Source organism: Camelus bactrianus, chromosome 6 (assembly GCF_048773025.1).
Source record: "Camelus bactrianus isolate YW-2024 breed Bactrian camel chromosome 6, ASM4877302v1, whole genome shotgun sequence".
Lineage (NCBI taxonomy): Eukaryota > Metazoa > Chordata > Mammalia > Artiodactyla > Camelidae > Camelus > Camelus bactrianus.
The window spans coordinates 42,986,847-43,002,918 of record NC_133544.1 but is presented as its reverse complement, the minus strand read 5'-3'; the positions used below and the strand labels follow the sequence as shown (position 1 = coordinate 43,002,918).

The 16,072-nt window shown below is 35.9% G+C and overlaps 2 protein-coding genes across 15 annotated transcripts in view; one reads left to right on the top strand and one right to left on the bottom strand.

Moving 5' to 3' along the window:
- NIN (ninein) overlaps positions 1-16,072 on the bottom strand; it is a 93,397-nt gene that overhangs the window by 6,349 nt on the left and 70,976 nt on the right. For 5 of the 14 annotated variants that reach the window (XM_074365536.1, XM_074365547.1, XM_074365537.1 and 2 more), the window contains 8 exons: positions 13,424-13,546; positions 12,367-12,480; positions 11,406-11,552; positions 10,011-10,190; positions 8,754-8,903; positions 8,184-8,231; positions 7,294-7,395; positions 3,071-3,271 (listed from right to left, as the gene is read on the bottom strand). In XM_074365536.1, coding sequence (XP_074221637.1) covers positions 3,071-3,271; positions 7,294-7,395; positions 8,184-8,231; positions 8,754-8,903; positions 10,011-10,190; positions 11,406-11,552; positions 12,367-12,480; positions 13,424-13,546 — 1,065 coding nt within the window. Of the gene's footprint in view, positions 1-1,196; positions 1,466-3,069; positions 3,272-4,491; positions 4,553-7,293; positions 7,396-8,183; positions 8,232-8,753; positions 8,904-10,010; positions 10,191-11,405; positions 11,553-12,366; positions 12,481-13,423; positions 13,547-16,072 lie in introns of those variants that run through there. The other 9 variants (XM_074365539.1, XM_074365535.1, XM_074365548.1 and 6 more) reach the window with 5 other exon arrangements.
- LOC141578028 (uncharacterized) overlaps positions 1-16,072 on the top strand; it is a 48,923-nt gene that overhangs the window by 29,745 nt on the left and 3,106 nt on the right. The window lies entirely within an intron of this gene.

The window sequence follows — 16,072 nt, the reverse complement described above, 5'->3', positions numbered from 1 at the left end:
GATTTGGGTATTTGCAATACTGTGGGCCTTTCAACAACAAAGTAAACAAAAATTAAGTTTATTCAGGATCACCTAACATTTTCAATCAGTAGCAGTGTGTATCTTTTTCCTTTGAAATTGCTGATTACTGTGAGGGTGTTAGTAATTTATTCTTCATAATAATGAGCCTCTTCCTGCTAGTTATTCTAGTTATGAGTTTCCCAAATTGACTTGTCAATTGAAGCAAATATCTGGATTGAAGGATGGGTTTATCATTGGAATAGATTTAAAAATGAAAATCTTCTCCCCATAAACAACTCCTAGATAAAATAGAGGGAAAAAACAAAAAACAGCTTGTCCTTCTCCCCTCACACAGCAGTGCTAGATTAAGGAGTTTGTGGGTTTTGGAGAGCAGAGGGACCTAGAAGATTTAGAGTGGGACTGAATGCCCCTTCTCCCAGTCCACCAAAATGTTCATGTAAGGAATTTCAGATTTTAAAATGTTCTTCAAATGTTTAAGCAAAACTCAGGTGTTAATGGCTGATGGCATAACCTGTCCTTAAAAATACTTTCAAAAAGGTGTCCTTTAAATAAGCACATAGAATGATCAAATGTAAGTTGAAAGCTAACATTTGTTTGGATATTAAATAATAGCATTTATTCAGACATAAAAGAAACTAAACTGTGCAACTAATTTGAAGACAAAAATTGTAGTAAGCAGACTAATGCACAAAGTAAATTTCAAGAAACAGGCCTCCAGAACATCTAAAAATCCTACGTTTTAAAAGATATAATGGCTTTTTAAAGTTCAAACATAAATGGAAAATGCCCAATTTCCAGTTGCCTTAAAAAAAAAAAAAGGCAAAACAAAAAATAACAGACAATTCAAAGAACACAGGGCATGGCAAGAGAGTAGAGAAAGGAAAAACAAAAGCAGTCATATATTTAAAATTTATTTTATTTCATCAAAAATTTCCTTTTTCCTGTCAAAAAAGTATTATACATCTTATAAAACAGTATAAATAACCCTGATTTTCTTCAAATTCCATATATAAAAGTAATAATTTGTTAAAAATAGTTACAACATATGGAATGAGAAAATATATAGACTACATCCTTTCAAGAATCTCAAATCCACACTCTTTAAATGGTATAAATAATTATAACAAACTGAAATTCGTGAATTTGATTCACAGAATCTCATTTCTACATAAATAAGAAACATAATACTGCAAAGGCATAATAATAATAATAAATAATAATAATAATAATAACAACAACAACAACAACAGTAATAAACTTAAAAGATCACTTGATTCCAAAATATTTCTCAGCTTATGGCTCTGTGTTTGTGTGGTGTGTGTGAGTGTGTGCATTTGAGTGTCTGCCATGGTAAGAAATGCCATCAATAACAGCCCAGTTTTCACAGGTGCCCAATCCTTCTGTAGGAATCTGCATGCACCGCTCGCTGCTCCGGTAGCAAGGCCTAGAGAAAGAAGGCAAGTGGTACACTTCACCCTGATGTCAAGATTATGTTTTTTAGGGGGGAGTCTAAATTCACACATTTATAATGCAAACAATTTTTAAAAGCACACATCAATACTACATACGCAAGCGAAGGAACACAAAGGCAGAGGAAATCACATCACACACAGACAACGTACAGATTCTAATAATGTTCCATATTCTTAAAATTAGTGTCAGCTTAGTTATCGGAATCAGGAGAGCCTGCTGTGGTCTAGTGAGAGCAATAAGCAGTCCACCCTGCCATCTCACTGCAGGAATTTTTTTTTTTAGCATAAAAGTCTTGCCAGTTTTTATCTATCAAATCCTGAAGTAATTAGAGTAAAAGGCTATTTTTTACTTTGAAACATTGGTGGGTGGTGTGGGAAAAGCACACTTTGAAAACAGTGCAGACGAGAAAGCAGTGTGTAGGATCTTAGCCTAAACATTTGGTTTAATATTCCGTTAAAAACTGAGGTCAGGTTTATAATTCAGTTCTGTAAGGAAGACTTGAAGCATCTAACACCCACCATCACAATTCCTAATTAAATCTGAGTATTTGGAAATTGAATTGAAATATAGGAAGCTTCCAAAAACATGGATTTTAAACCTCTGTTAGAAAGAAGACAGAAGTACATCATGCAAAAGCATAGATATATTAAAAGGAGAAGAAAACAGAATTGCTCCAGTATACAATTATGGTGCTAATGTGACTTGGCAAAGCCACTTTGAAGGGTTTACAGAAAGAGTTGAGAAATTCCTTGTCAAATGTCAGCTGAGAGGCAAGGTATTTGAAAAAAGAAGAATAGCCAAACTAGAACGAATTATTTTAGAATTCTACAAACTAAGGAGTATTTTTTATTTTATTCCTAATTCTGAATAGACAAAATGGGCAAGACTAAAGAGTTGAGACTTGAAAAAGGAGGATCATGAATGAAACACTAAAGAGAAAGAACTATTCGAAAACCTTGGTAATAAAAGATTGTGTCTGGTAGTGAGCTGGGATGATGCTAATTCTAAGGGAAGGGGAAGAAGATCTTTATTTTCTTTAAAAAAGTTTTTCAAGCTAGAGCATTAAAAATTAAGTTAAATAAACTATGTCAACTAAAAAAGTCACTAATCACACATTCTACTTTGTTAGTTGTGAAAAGTCCCCATTTATGCATTCCATGGAACTCAGCAGGCTGCACTCTCTCTAGTACAGGAAAACCCAGGATGCTTTGTTAGTAATACATAGCCTAGAGCTGCACTTGAATTCTGTAACGTTTTTGGCATCAGACAAGAGTGTTAGGTCAAGTGTGCAGAGCTCAAGTGATCCTGATACTTCATCATCAATTACAAATGTGCAAAGGAGACCCAGAACACTTAATTACACAGCACAGAGGCTGAGAGCTCAAAAGCAGCACTGAAGACACCAAAACCAGAGCAGCACTGCAGTTCTGTGGATTTGTAATACAGGCAAGGTGTAAAAGTCTAGAGAGAAGATTTAGCTTCTTCATCCCCACGTTTGAACTGGTATAACTTTCAAACAAACAGGTAAAATTAAACTAGGTGATCTGAGTATACTATTAGAGAAAGATCCTCATACCTGTGGTGTGTTGGTTTCAGAAGTCCTGTTTTCAAGTTCCTCCTGCAGGCATTGGTTTATCCTTTCTGCCTGCAGCAGCTGGTGTTGAAGCTGCAGAAACTGCTCCCTGGGAACCATCGGACAGACTTGCTGCTGGAGCAGCGGCAGATCCCGAGCATGAGGGGATGGGCTAAGCATCGCAGTGGACCTCAGGCGCTGCATCTGGAGGGTAAGGGCAAAGGCCTGATCAGCTGCAGTACCTTCAACCACAGAGCTGCCCTCTAAGGTGGCAAGCAGAGAGTAAGGAAGCCTATGAATTCATTAAATAACTTGAAAACAGGACAGCACGTGATCCTGAGTAAGAATAAAGAATCATTTTGTTTAGGAGACAATATATTTAATGAATAAGCAGGCCTTCTTAAAAGCTTTAGACTTAAAAAATTGTACTTCCTCACTCATGAGTGACCATAAGGACATGAGGTACACGATGTGCATATGTCTGAATTCTACTTCATTTTTTTCCTTACACTAGAACATTTAATTATGCCTCTCTTAAAAATTTTTTTTAAAAAACAGTTTGGAATAGGCTAAGGGGAGAAAGTGGTTATGCTCTAGGGTTTTGCCACTTTACTTATCATTCTTAAAGATTCTCATAAGCAAATATTCAATGGCTACATTTTTTCCAAGTTAGCTTTTTTTTTTGAAGAATCTCAAATCTAAAATTATTTTAGCCTACCTTAGTTTATCATACAGGCAATTCTAGGGTATAATGTGATACCCTAGAACATCTGGGCTTTGAAGTACATGGGATAAAAGTATTTGTTCAAGACAGTGAGGAAATGGTATATGTATCACATGCCAATCAAAGTTGGGGCGAGGGAAAGGAGAATGCGCTGCATTTGGCTGGTGCAGCATGCCACTTCCCAGCTGTCAACACATTAAGCAGACAGACGGCTCAATGGAAGTCATGCAACAAACTTGACCAAATACCAAAGTCAAGAAGAAGTACCCCCAGGCTTGTGAGAAGGGGAAAAGGCTCTCTAGGACACAACTACAATTAAAATGTTACCATGAAACTTCAGAGCCACTATTCATTTCCTTAAATCTGAATTTCTTTCTGAGGTGGGGTGTTACCCATTTTGAAATATTTCTATTTAGAGATTCAGAAAACCCACCACTTTATTTTCAAGAATAAAGAATATGGAGAATTATGATCCCTTGACTTTATATCAGTGGGATGATTTTCTTCACACATCTTTAAATACTGAGGAAAATCCTGATATAAATGTAAACAGAGACATTCCACAGTTAAAGCAAAGTGAAAATGAATATTGGCTCTTAAGTTTTTATTAACTGTTACAGTCAGTAGAAATGACTACATGAACAAGGAGTTTAATGAGATGTTGGCATGCTATGAAATTCATTGAAAGAGATTGTTCTACCTTCACACACTATCTCAGGCAGAGAACTGCACCCTTCTCTGCTAGTTCCAACCACAGAGTTCTAGGTACAGGTTAGCCACAGATAAAACAAAAAACAAAAGAAAATTACAGGAGTTACAAAAGAGGAAGAAAAGTTCGAGTTATAAAGAGAAAGAACAGTACAAATTGGGTATATTATATACCTGAACAATGTGCTCTAGTCAGTAGGCACTCATAAAGGACCAACATTTACATTTCTCTGTATATAAATTTTATAGATACTAAAATATCTTATAGCTCCAATTCTGCAGTCACTTTCTCACCTATTGCAATTTAGTTGGTTTTTGAACTTGCTACCTTTGCCTCTGCCCATCCCAATATAATTATTCAGAAGATTCCAAGTCCAGTATGGAATGGATCTGATGTTAAACAAACCTTGCCATTTGGAAATGCAGAATATAAGCTATAAAACATTTTTGTTGTTCAAGCGTCTGAACTGTTGGCTATCAGAGGTACACAACAGACTTTGAGAACTGCTGATAGTCTATAACCCCCTTTTTTTTTTTTTTGGAGTGTTCAAAATGAATTGTTTATAGAACATTTCCTCATAGAGTTGAAAAAAATCCTGGAGTAGGAGTCAAATTCTTCCATTTCCTTGTCTAGTGATTCAGTATCTTTAATTACACTGTGGTAGGAGTATTATATTACATCAGTGACTTTTAAACTGGCACATAGGGACAAGGAGAAACCCCTTCCCCCCAAGGGAATGCATACATCAGATCAGAATCACGTAGAAAGTTTTTCCTAAATTCCTTGATCCCAAAGATTCTGCTGTAGGAGCATCTCTGCCTGCCTACTGTCCCTCCCCTGAACCTGCTGAGAATCCATCCCAGAGCAAGAGGAAGGTACCTATCCCTTAGGTGAGTTGGACACAAAAAACAATGTGAAAACCATTGTTCATCACCAAATTTGGCCTAAGCTATAGATACCATGACATAAAAATGCAATTTGTAGGGCTAGTGGGAAGGAGGAAATGGAGAGTTACTGCTTAATGGTTAGAGTTTCTATTTGGGATAATGAAAAAATTTTAGAAGCAGTGGTGATGGTTGTGGAACATTATAAATGTAATTAGTGCCACTGAATGCCACCTCACAAAATTTGCCATTTTAACCATTTTTATGTTTATACTTACCACAATTTAAAAAGATAACGTTATATACCCACACTCACTGAATTAGACACTTTAAACGGGTGACCTGTGTAGTATGTGAATTACATTTAACAAAGCTGCTAAAGAATAGAATTTGTATGTCTGTACAGAGTTAATAGCTCAGTCTTATTTCCTGATGAAAGTTTCGTTAGAATAGTGTATGAGATGTTCTTTTCAGTGTTCCAATTGAAAATTCATGCTTTTTCTTTAGTTATTCAGCTCCAGTGCCAAAAACACTCAATTTCTCTCATCCATTAGTAAGTATTTACTCCTAGATCATGGAGAAAGGTCATGAGGGGAAATTGTTTTTGATGACTAATAATGTAAGAGTAGGACCTGGAGAGAAGGGGGCTTCTGAGGCCAGAGAGCAGGTGGAAGAAGAACTGGCCTGTTGGCAGAGCACGTGGAGAGGCTCTAACAGTGCTTAAGTACACCCTGCTACTTGTTACTTTGGTACCAGACATGTCACACTTAGCTTCAGATATTTTATTCATTAGAGCATATAATTATTTTATCAGAAAAGCATATCTACATCTAAACACAGCCTGCAGCTCAAGGTTTTGAACACATTTATTATATGCTGTCAGAGAAAGAAAAAAATAGTTTGGATTTCATTCTTTATAGTTCCACTAATCTCCCTATTAGCGGATAATCAGAGAACATAAAATTGACATTTAAATGTCAATGTGATGTGTTTGCCCATATTTCATATTTAAAAACTAAGCATCTACTGAAACTTACCTTTGCATGTTTCCAGCTTCATAAAAGAAAGTATTTAAATATCTCATTTCTCTCCTATAATTCTGGTTTAAAAATATTTGTATACATAATACTTTTTAAGAACACAAAAAGACATTTTCTACCCATGCCTCTCTACCTTATATAAATTTTACAGGTCACTAAACGTTGGGTTAATATTTTCACCTACCCAAAGCCAAGTAACTCAATGAAATTTTTACTTAATAAGGAGGATTTAACATAGGTTGTTTTATATCGTATATTTGTAACTCAGTATTCAGAAAGCAGTCTATTAGACGGGAAACTCAGTGTCCAAGCTGCCAAGTTTTACAAATCCATTTTCATATTTAACAGATGTCCCTCTCACAAGGTGGTGCTGAGTTACAAACGTAGTTATGAACAATGGCAACACTTGAAAATTAAACCTCTAAATGCTAATGCTCTTAATTCCCTGCATGCATTTCCTAACTAAGCAGGTTGTTAGAGGGCAATCATATCTATAAAACATGACATTATGGGAGGTATCAGGAAAACTATTACAACCACAGCAATAGAGCAAGAGCTCTCAGCCTCTTGGTCAGTACTGGACTGAGCCTTTGCCACTTGAATTTGTTGAAGTGCAGGTCCTTGCATTTTAGGATAATCAACATTATTCCTTCCTTGGTGAAACAGTATGTATTCCTATGACTGTGTAATTAGCAAAAATATCTGTCAAACTTGGTAAGACAGACCAAAGAATCCATCTTGGCAGTACACTTAGATTTTCATTGTTTTCATAATAGGAATCTAACACTATGCTAGTTTATCTCAACAAATGGCTCATTCATGGATTAAAATATTCTTCATAGCTAGAGCCATTTGCTTAAAAAACGTACCTCCATTAGCTGCTCATCCAGTTTTACTTGTTTCTTTTTCAGACCTTCATTTTCCAAATGAATTGTTTCAAATTCTCGTTCAAGGGAATTCATCTGACTAACCTGTTAAAAAAAACAACAACAAAAAACCCTTAAGAAAAAAAAAAAAACACCTGAGTTGCTCTACTTTATTTTGACAAATTTACACTAGTCAGAAATCTCAACTCATGAAAGAAAACTGAGTTCATTTATCGAGGGAAAACAGCATACAGTATAATTCAGTGCCTTGATTACATTTAAGTAGTCTAGTTTTTTATATTTAAAAAAAAATTGAAGTATAGTTGATTTACTTTTTAATCACCACTCCTCACATAGAACAGGTTCCTTAAGGCAGGTGGCTTTACTGACAATGGTCATAACTCTCACAAACTTAAAAAAAATTTATGAAATTTTTATAATGAAAGTAAATGACTGTTCATCATTCTTCCCAGATTTTTAAACAAACAATAATTTTCAGAAGAGGAAGGAAACATAGGCAGACCTTGTTTTATTGCACTTGGCTTTTACTGAGCCTCACAGATAGGGAGTTTTTTTACAAACTGAAAGTTTGTGGCAACCCTGTGTGGAACATGTCTACTGGTGCCGCTTTTCCAACAGCATCTGCTCACTTTGTGTCTCTGTGCCACACTTCATAATTCTTGCAATATATCAAACTTTTTAATTATTATATTTGTTATGGTGTTCTGTGATCTTTGATGTCACTACTACAGCTTGCTGAAGATGATGGTTATTAGTATTTTTTCAGCAATAAACATTTTTTTAAACTATTTATGTTGTTTTTTTTAGACATAATGCTATTACACACTTAATAGACTACAGCATAGTGGAAATATAACTGTCATGTGACTCACTTTATTGTGGTGGTCTGGAACTGAACCTGCGATATCTCCAAGGTATGCCTGTGGTGAAAACTTTGAGTTTTAGTTTAGAAAAAGAAAGAAAGAAAAGTAACAAACAAGAACTCCCAGAGTAATATCTGGACTGCAACCTCAGACCTGAGAAACCCTGTGCCAGAACCACTCAGTTAAGCTGCTTCCAAATTCTTGACCCACAGAAACTGAGACAATAAATTTTTGCTGTTTTAGTTTGTTACAGAGCAATAGATAACTAATATAAACCATATTAAGATATTCCTAATATTGAGGGTATATATATATTTTACTAACTTGTAAAGGCTTATGATATTAATGAAGATGATTACCATCCTCTTTATGAAAACTTAAATTAATCCTTTTCAGTGATCACCCAGTCAAAAAGAACTATGATACTGTTTTGACAAGATTACAAAAGCATAGATATAAGGAAGAACCAGAGCATGCCATTGTAATCATTTCCTTGGAAGCATGCAGGGGAAGCAACATACACTTAGGGTTGCATCATGGTCAGAACAAAGACACTGGTATAAACTCGCAAAAACTCACCTTCCTAGTAGTAGGAGATCGTTCCTTCTGAAACTGTTCACACTCTCTCTTTAAGCTCAACTTTTCCTGCTCTGTGGGCTTCACAGTACCTGATGAGTTCAGATGTTTTTGGTGCTTAGGAGGAAGAAGGTTGGACTCCAGTTGATGGACCTAAAAAGAACAAGTGTAAGAGAAAGAAGTGCTAATATATAATCACCCAGCCAGGAAAAACAAAAAGCAAACATAAGGAAAGTTTTTATTCAGTACTTGTGTTTTGTTGTGTTATAAAAAAAACTTTTTCCAGTCAAGTCTGCCAATTCTTTCTTTTTTTTTTAACTTTTAAAATTATTTATTATTATTTTTTAATTGAAGTATATAGATCTGCCAATTCCTGAAGCCTACTTTTTTGGATTTGAAAGGATCCTCTGTAGACAAATCTATCTTTCATCCACTTGGGTCTAAAATCCCAACACTGAATGGATCAGACAGGGAATTGGGGACTTCTGGCTCAGCCAAACCACTGGGAATCGCGATGTGGCTACCAAGAGAACAGACATAGTCCTAGGCACCTTTGCTCTGCTATAAGCATAACTTTTAGGAGTGAAGGGGGTGACAGTTCCAGTGACATTGGAGTCTTCACACCTGAAACAATGCGTTTACATCAACTAAGTTCCATGAGGACAGCGACCATGTTTAGTCTTGTTCAACACTGTAACTTTACTGACAGCAGAGTTTCTGGCACAGTGTAGGCGTTCTAAGTGAGTATCTGTGACTCTTAAAAAAGAGAGTTCCTCGTTCAAAGAGGTATTTAAGCGTAGGTTAAACATAGTTGGTCGACTACTTAGCAGAGGTAAAGACTTTAAATATCAGTGTAGTTATTGGAAAAGATTATCTTCAAGGACCATTCTAACCTTGAAATGCTGAGTCTTTAAAAAGGGGTACCTTTTCTCTTGCAAGGACTTAGACCCATAAGATTTGAGTCTAGTTTTGCCATTTTTGTACTACCAGTCTTGGCAGCTAGCCTAATTGAATGAGGAATATATGGTTAACATAATTTCCATTCATAAAAGCACAGATTTAAATTTACCACTGCTTATATGAAATGAAAAACATGATATAGACATATGATAAAATTATATTGCAAGTAAATGATAAATTATACATTCTGAAAATAAGTCTCCTGCAGCAGAATACTCAAATCCATACCCCAGAATCACTGCAATCATCTCAAACATTCATTTTCAAACACACACCACCATGTGCAACTTTTCAACTTACCTTCTCCCTGGAGTGTATGAGTTCTGCTTTGGTGTTCTGGACCACTGTTTGGAGTCTCTCATTCTCTTGCCAAAGCAGCTGTTGTTCCTCATTCATCAGGTGATCTAACTTGTCCCAAGACAGCATTTGCTGTTGGTTATGGAATCCTGATGGATAGGTGGCTATTTCCGGAGCCCAAATCTTAGGAGAGAATTGCAGAGTTAAGCCTTAAAATCAAGCTGATTTCTGTTTTGAATGTCTTCTAATGAGAATGAGCACATGTATATTTAGATATAAATAAAACAATATTCTTGGGTTTTGACTTTTTAAAAAAGGTTTGGAAAATCTCTGCTTAAAACAGTCTTTGATAAAATAGAAACATCAAATCTAACAGCAGATGACTGCAGGGCAATTCCTAGTTCCATACAGGACCCAAGTGCACAGAGATTGGTGGCCTTAAAAATTACCTCATTTTTATGAAGTTATTCTTTGAACCCAAATAACTACTCTTTTGGTTAACAGAGGGTACAAAGAGAACTCTGAAGTTTACTGCTAACTTGGAAGCTTTAACATGCTGAACTCTACTTTCATTTTCACACATGCAATCATAATCCTTTTTTAGAATCCAAAGCACATATCATCCATGTAATTAAGGTCTGAACTCAGGAATATGCTTTAAGTTACCACAGTGATTTTTTGGATCCTGAAAAGTGCTTTAAAAATTTTTCTTAAAGGTAACACAACTAGATAAGGCTTTGACTTTTAAGCCAAAATATGAAAAAGAAAAAAAATGTACGATATCATTTTGAGACAAATGTCAGCCCAGAAGTAATCTGGAAACAACTATTATGTTTTTGTTTTTTAATCACAGTTAAAGAAAAGGATTACCAAGAAATAAAGTAGCTGAATTTAGTGCCTCCTTTTATGTAGGACAAAATCTTAACATCTACCAAGGCTAACATCCATACATTGTTCTTAATTTGCACACAGATGAAGCAGCATTGTGATGTATTAAAATGAGACACACTTTCTACAGCATCAAAATGTTTTAGTTTTATTACTACAAAATAACTCAGTCATGGTCTTCTGACTTGAACAGTACAAAAAATAACCTTGTCATTATAGATCCATTTATGTGAAGTTCAGAAACCAGCATCCCTAACCTATGGTTGCAGAAGGTAGAGAAGTGGTTCCCTTGGGATTATCAACTGGAAGGGATACAAGAGAGCCTGCTGGGTGCTGGAAATGCTCTATATTTTGAGCTAGTTACACAAACACAAATATACATACATCTATATATAGGTAAAATATCATACATTTGTGAATACATATATGTGTATAAAATTAATCAAGTTATAGACTTAAAATTTGTGCACTTTGCTGTATAAAGTCATACCTCAACAGAGAAGAACTTACCTTGTCACCAGCATTCTGGAGTTGCTTGCGTAAAGACATCACTTCTTGTTTTAAAGCCTCCTTTTCCTGCTGAGTCACTCGCAGGTCAGATTTAATCTGGGACATTTGCAGGTTTACATTCTGCAGGGTGTCTTCTAAATTCTGAACCTGCATCATGAGAACAATCTTACACTGTGACACAAATCCTCATGGTCTCATCTATAGCACGTCCACATACAAATGAGCTAAGACAAGAGAACTCCAAGGCCCCTTCTTCTTCTACTTACTATATCCAGCTCTTTTCCACAGCTCAGTAGAAACCCAGGATATTATGTATCTTTACAGGATGTTTAATTATGTTTAGGACAGCAATGAACTATGTCTAGAACAAGGTATTGCTGATTTAGTCATCTGGTATATTACCAACTAATATCTTTCAAAACCAGTGAGTACCAACCAGCATCACAAAAGATGGTTTTACTGAATTTTTTGTGGTGTTGGTATATAAAGAAAGGACCTCTTAGTTGAAAATAAAAACTTATCTTTGTAGAACCCTACTCCATGCTAAACATCTCATATATATTTCAGTTAAAAAAAATAAGTTGGTAAAAAGAATGCTGATAGAGTTCCTTAACTATAAAAGGACGTGAACCTGCTTTATAAATCCTATTTCTAAATTAGAAACAAGCATTCATTTTTACACACTATTCTTTTTTTTTTTACACACTATTCTTAAGCTTTCGTAAGTAAGTAATCTCATAATGATGAGATAACCTCAAAATTATTTCATAATAATGAACTTTGAAGGAACTGTTGTTCAGCCATCTCACTATACTGTAAGCATGTGTCAAATATGAGTTACACTGAGTCATTCTGAGCCCTCTTCAGACACTTTCACCTGGAACGTTCTTTCCACTGGGGTTCTGTTAGAAGACTTAGGAAAATATTAACTGTGAGGATGAAACAAGAATTATTGACATACTTTTTCCTGTGAAGCCACTAGCTGTGACTTTAAGCTTTCATTTTGGTGTTCCCAAGACTTCTGTTCCTGCTCCATAGTAGCAATTCTGTGCTCTAAAACACTTGATTTTGCCAACTGTTTCAGGAAAAGAATAGAGTTAATAGGGCATTTTTGCAAACATGTCTAGTCTCAATTCATATGCCTACATTTATACTGAAAAAATCAAGTACCATCTCTTTACATGGGGGATCAGGGCAAGATAAGAGAGATGTCTTAACTCCCTTTTCAATTTGCTTTTAAATATATATATATATATATATATATATATGTATATATATTTTTTAAATTGAAGTATAGTCAGTTTACAATGTTGTATCAATTTCTGGTGTACAGCATAATGCTTCAGTCGTAATAGGAACATACATATATTCGTTTTCATATTCTCTTTCACCATAAGTTACTACAAGATATTGAATATAGTTCCCTGTGCTACACAGTATAAGCTTGTTGTTTAACTCCCTTTTCTACCTTTAATTTTGAGGAGTCTCTTCTCTTTGGGAATTTCCATTTTTCTTTCTCATTGCCTCGTGTTTTGTGGGTGAGATGGTGGGCTGGAAGGCAGTTAGAAACCTCAAGAGTGTGCCATAATAGGAAATATGGACTGCCTATGAAGGCAGGTGGAACAAAAGCAGTGTTTTTAGAATTGCTAGGGAACACATAATAGAAAAAAAAAAAAAGCCTATGTAATGTAATGGGTTTCAGATTATTAAATACAATAATATTTACATTATATAGGTATAATAGTGATATATTTAAATAACATTGTATATTAAGTAGCATGGTTACTTACTAAAGTGAGACAAACTTTATATTACTATATTTAATAATATAAATATTAAACAACAAATCCAGACTCTTATTAAAATCCTCATGGTCTCAGGTCACAAAATGCCAGCCGCAGTGCTGCACCAGAAGACTTTTAGGCTAACATGGCAGGCCCATGTGCCACTGTGCATTATGGAAATGCTCATCATGGTACACATTGTACAATGACGGTAAAAAGTCTTATTTTTACTACCTTATCAACACAGCTATTTAATTCTTCACTTAGAGCTTCCTTTTCTTCAAGCAGTTTTTCATTGTAGCTTAGAACACTAGAAATCTTCTGCTGGAAGTCAGAGAGATCCGGACATCTGTGCAGCTGTAAGAGATAAACAAACGAGCCCTCCCGTCACATCTCATGGCTGTGTTTATAAAGATTTATTTATAAACAGGGCATTTTCACGGCTGCTGCTATCTCCCTATCTGTAGATATTTCAGAGGACGTATAAACTCTAGGGGACTATAATTAACTTTAACAAAATGTTCCCTGCTGGTTTCTCTTGATTCTACAACTGACTGAAATGTCTGCTCAGATAAAATCAACGAGACATTGTTATCTATGGTCCTAGCTTTCTGTTTTACCTTCAGGGTAAAATAAATGACATACTGCCATTCTGTCATGAGTTTAACTTATGTACATATGGCACAAAACATTTTCCTCAATGTTTTTTTACCTAGGAAAAATCTTTTTCAAAATCTCAGCCAAGACTATAGGATTGGCATCAACCAAATTCAATGTATCAACACAAGGGCAAGTTTAAAGATAAATCAGTCAGTATTTTTAGCTTGTTCCATGTACCCTTCCCTTTGGAAGATGCCTAAACTGACTTGTTTAGTAAAATGTTGCTGGTGTGGACACACTAGCTTCCTCCTCTCTAGTTTATGGAATCAAGACAAACCAAAGGCTTGTTCCTTTTCAGCATCAGCCTTGGCACTACTGACATTCTGGGCCAGGTAATTCTTTGTTGAGGGGGGTTGTCCTGTGCGCTGTAGGGTGGTTAACAGCATCTCTGGCGTTACCTATTACATTCCAGGAGCGCCTGCCCCTCCCCATACACCGGCTGTAAAAACCAAAAATGTCCCCAGATATTGCTAAATATCCCGGGGTAAGGAAGGACTCCCCGTCTCCCCACAGTCACTGCTTTAAAGAGGCTGAGTGTTATCTTATCTTAACCCTTTCCCATAGTTCATATGTTTTTAATTTCCCTCTTCTTCATGTGGCTTTCAAATCTTTAATTATTACTATTATGATTTTATGGCCATCTTTCTACTTTCTACCTTAAGTTCTTTTACATTTAGCTTTAGGAATAGCATGACAAAACAGACTTGAAGGGTTGAATCCTGTCTTCAGCTGGCAACAAATCCAGCATACCTTAAAAATCTAACCAAGTCGGGACGTAGGAAAATGTAAAGTACCTGGGCATTGGTTTAATAAAGGACACTTCTGCTTTTCTCACTACCTCGCCTCCCCATCCCCAGATGCTCACAAAGCCTGGTGCCATTTTGGGTGTCTACTGACTGGCGTGTGACTTCTGCTGATGCTATTTGTGTTTCCCTTCAGTGCAACAGATAGTACAAGGGAAAATGTTTTGTGAACAAGGAATCCTTATGTCATACAGAGCAGCACATGTTTGCTAGGTCCAAGCTGCCTGGCAGCAACCGTGGGCTGACACCATCCTCCTCCTGTGATCCAGAAGAGTCCAGGTGCCACGAACACCTTCCTACCAGAGGCAAACAGGGCTCACTGTTTTCCCATCTCACTATTTACATCAGTGCTTCTAAAAATATGCAATAAAAATATGCCAAATGATGTTCTCATTATGCTATTTTACTCCCAACTCTGCTCCTTGTCTTCTGACCCATAGCTTGGCAGGATCACAAAGCACACACTTCCCATGCTATGAATTTGGAACCCATCATTATCATCTGAAAGACTAAACAACAGACAGAAAAAGGTAAAGGAGAAAAGTACGCCCCAGTTAATTAGGATGAATTTGGTAATAACAGCTTTGGAATACTTATACACCATAGAAGGGCCTTTTTACTTCTGGAATCTTTATGTGGACAGACAGCTTCTGCTATGGCAGAAAAGATATACTTTGCACAGCAGCATCTGACTTGAAGAGGTTCTTAAAAGCACCTATCAGGTAACAGTTCTCTATTAGGCATTATGAGAGACACAAATTTCCTGAGTCTTATAATCCTATTAGGAAATCCGGACTTACAGGAGTCAATTAAAGATCAAACATCGCACACTCTGTATTTGAGCATTCAGGGAAGGATACATTTATGCTCATAGGCTGAATAGATATGAGAGAATTTTACAGTCTAAGGGTATCATAATATTAAAGTAATCCTTTGGTGAAGCACATAAATAAAATGGAACAACTAAATTCTCCTGTTGTAAATCAGGATTGCTCAAACTCAGAGAGTCCTGTACTCATTGAAAAATTCAGAATAAAGAGTAAAATTAGACAATGTTCAGAATATAACTTTAAGGTGAACCCTCTTCTATATTTAAAAGTAGATCTTTGTTTGAAATTTGAAATATGCTCCTTAAAGCCAAATTCATAGGTGAGACTGCATCCCTGATAATCCTTTAGAATCTACTCTTCTGCCCAAGGTAGAGGCCTCAAATTCACTATGAGAAAAAGGCACCAGCTTCACCTGTGTCTCACATACCTGGGTGAATAGCTATTAAAGTTATGAGCAAGAACATGTTTTTAGATAAACTAGTATTACTTTGACACCTGGCCAGGAGCAAGTAGAACAATACATTTCTTAACCTGAAGTGGTTGTGATTCATTTATAATAACAGAATTTCAGTCTCCAACATATATAAGTT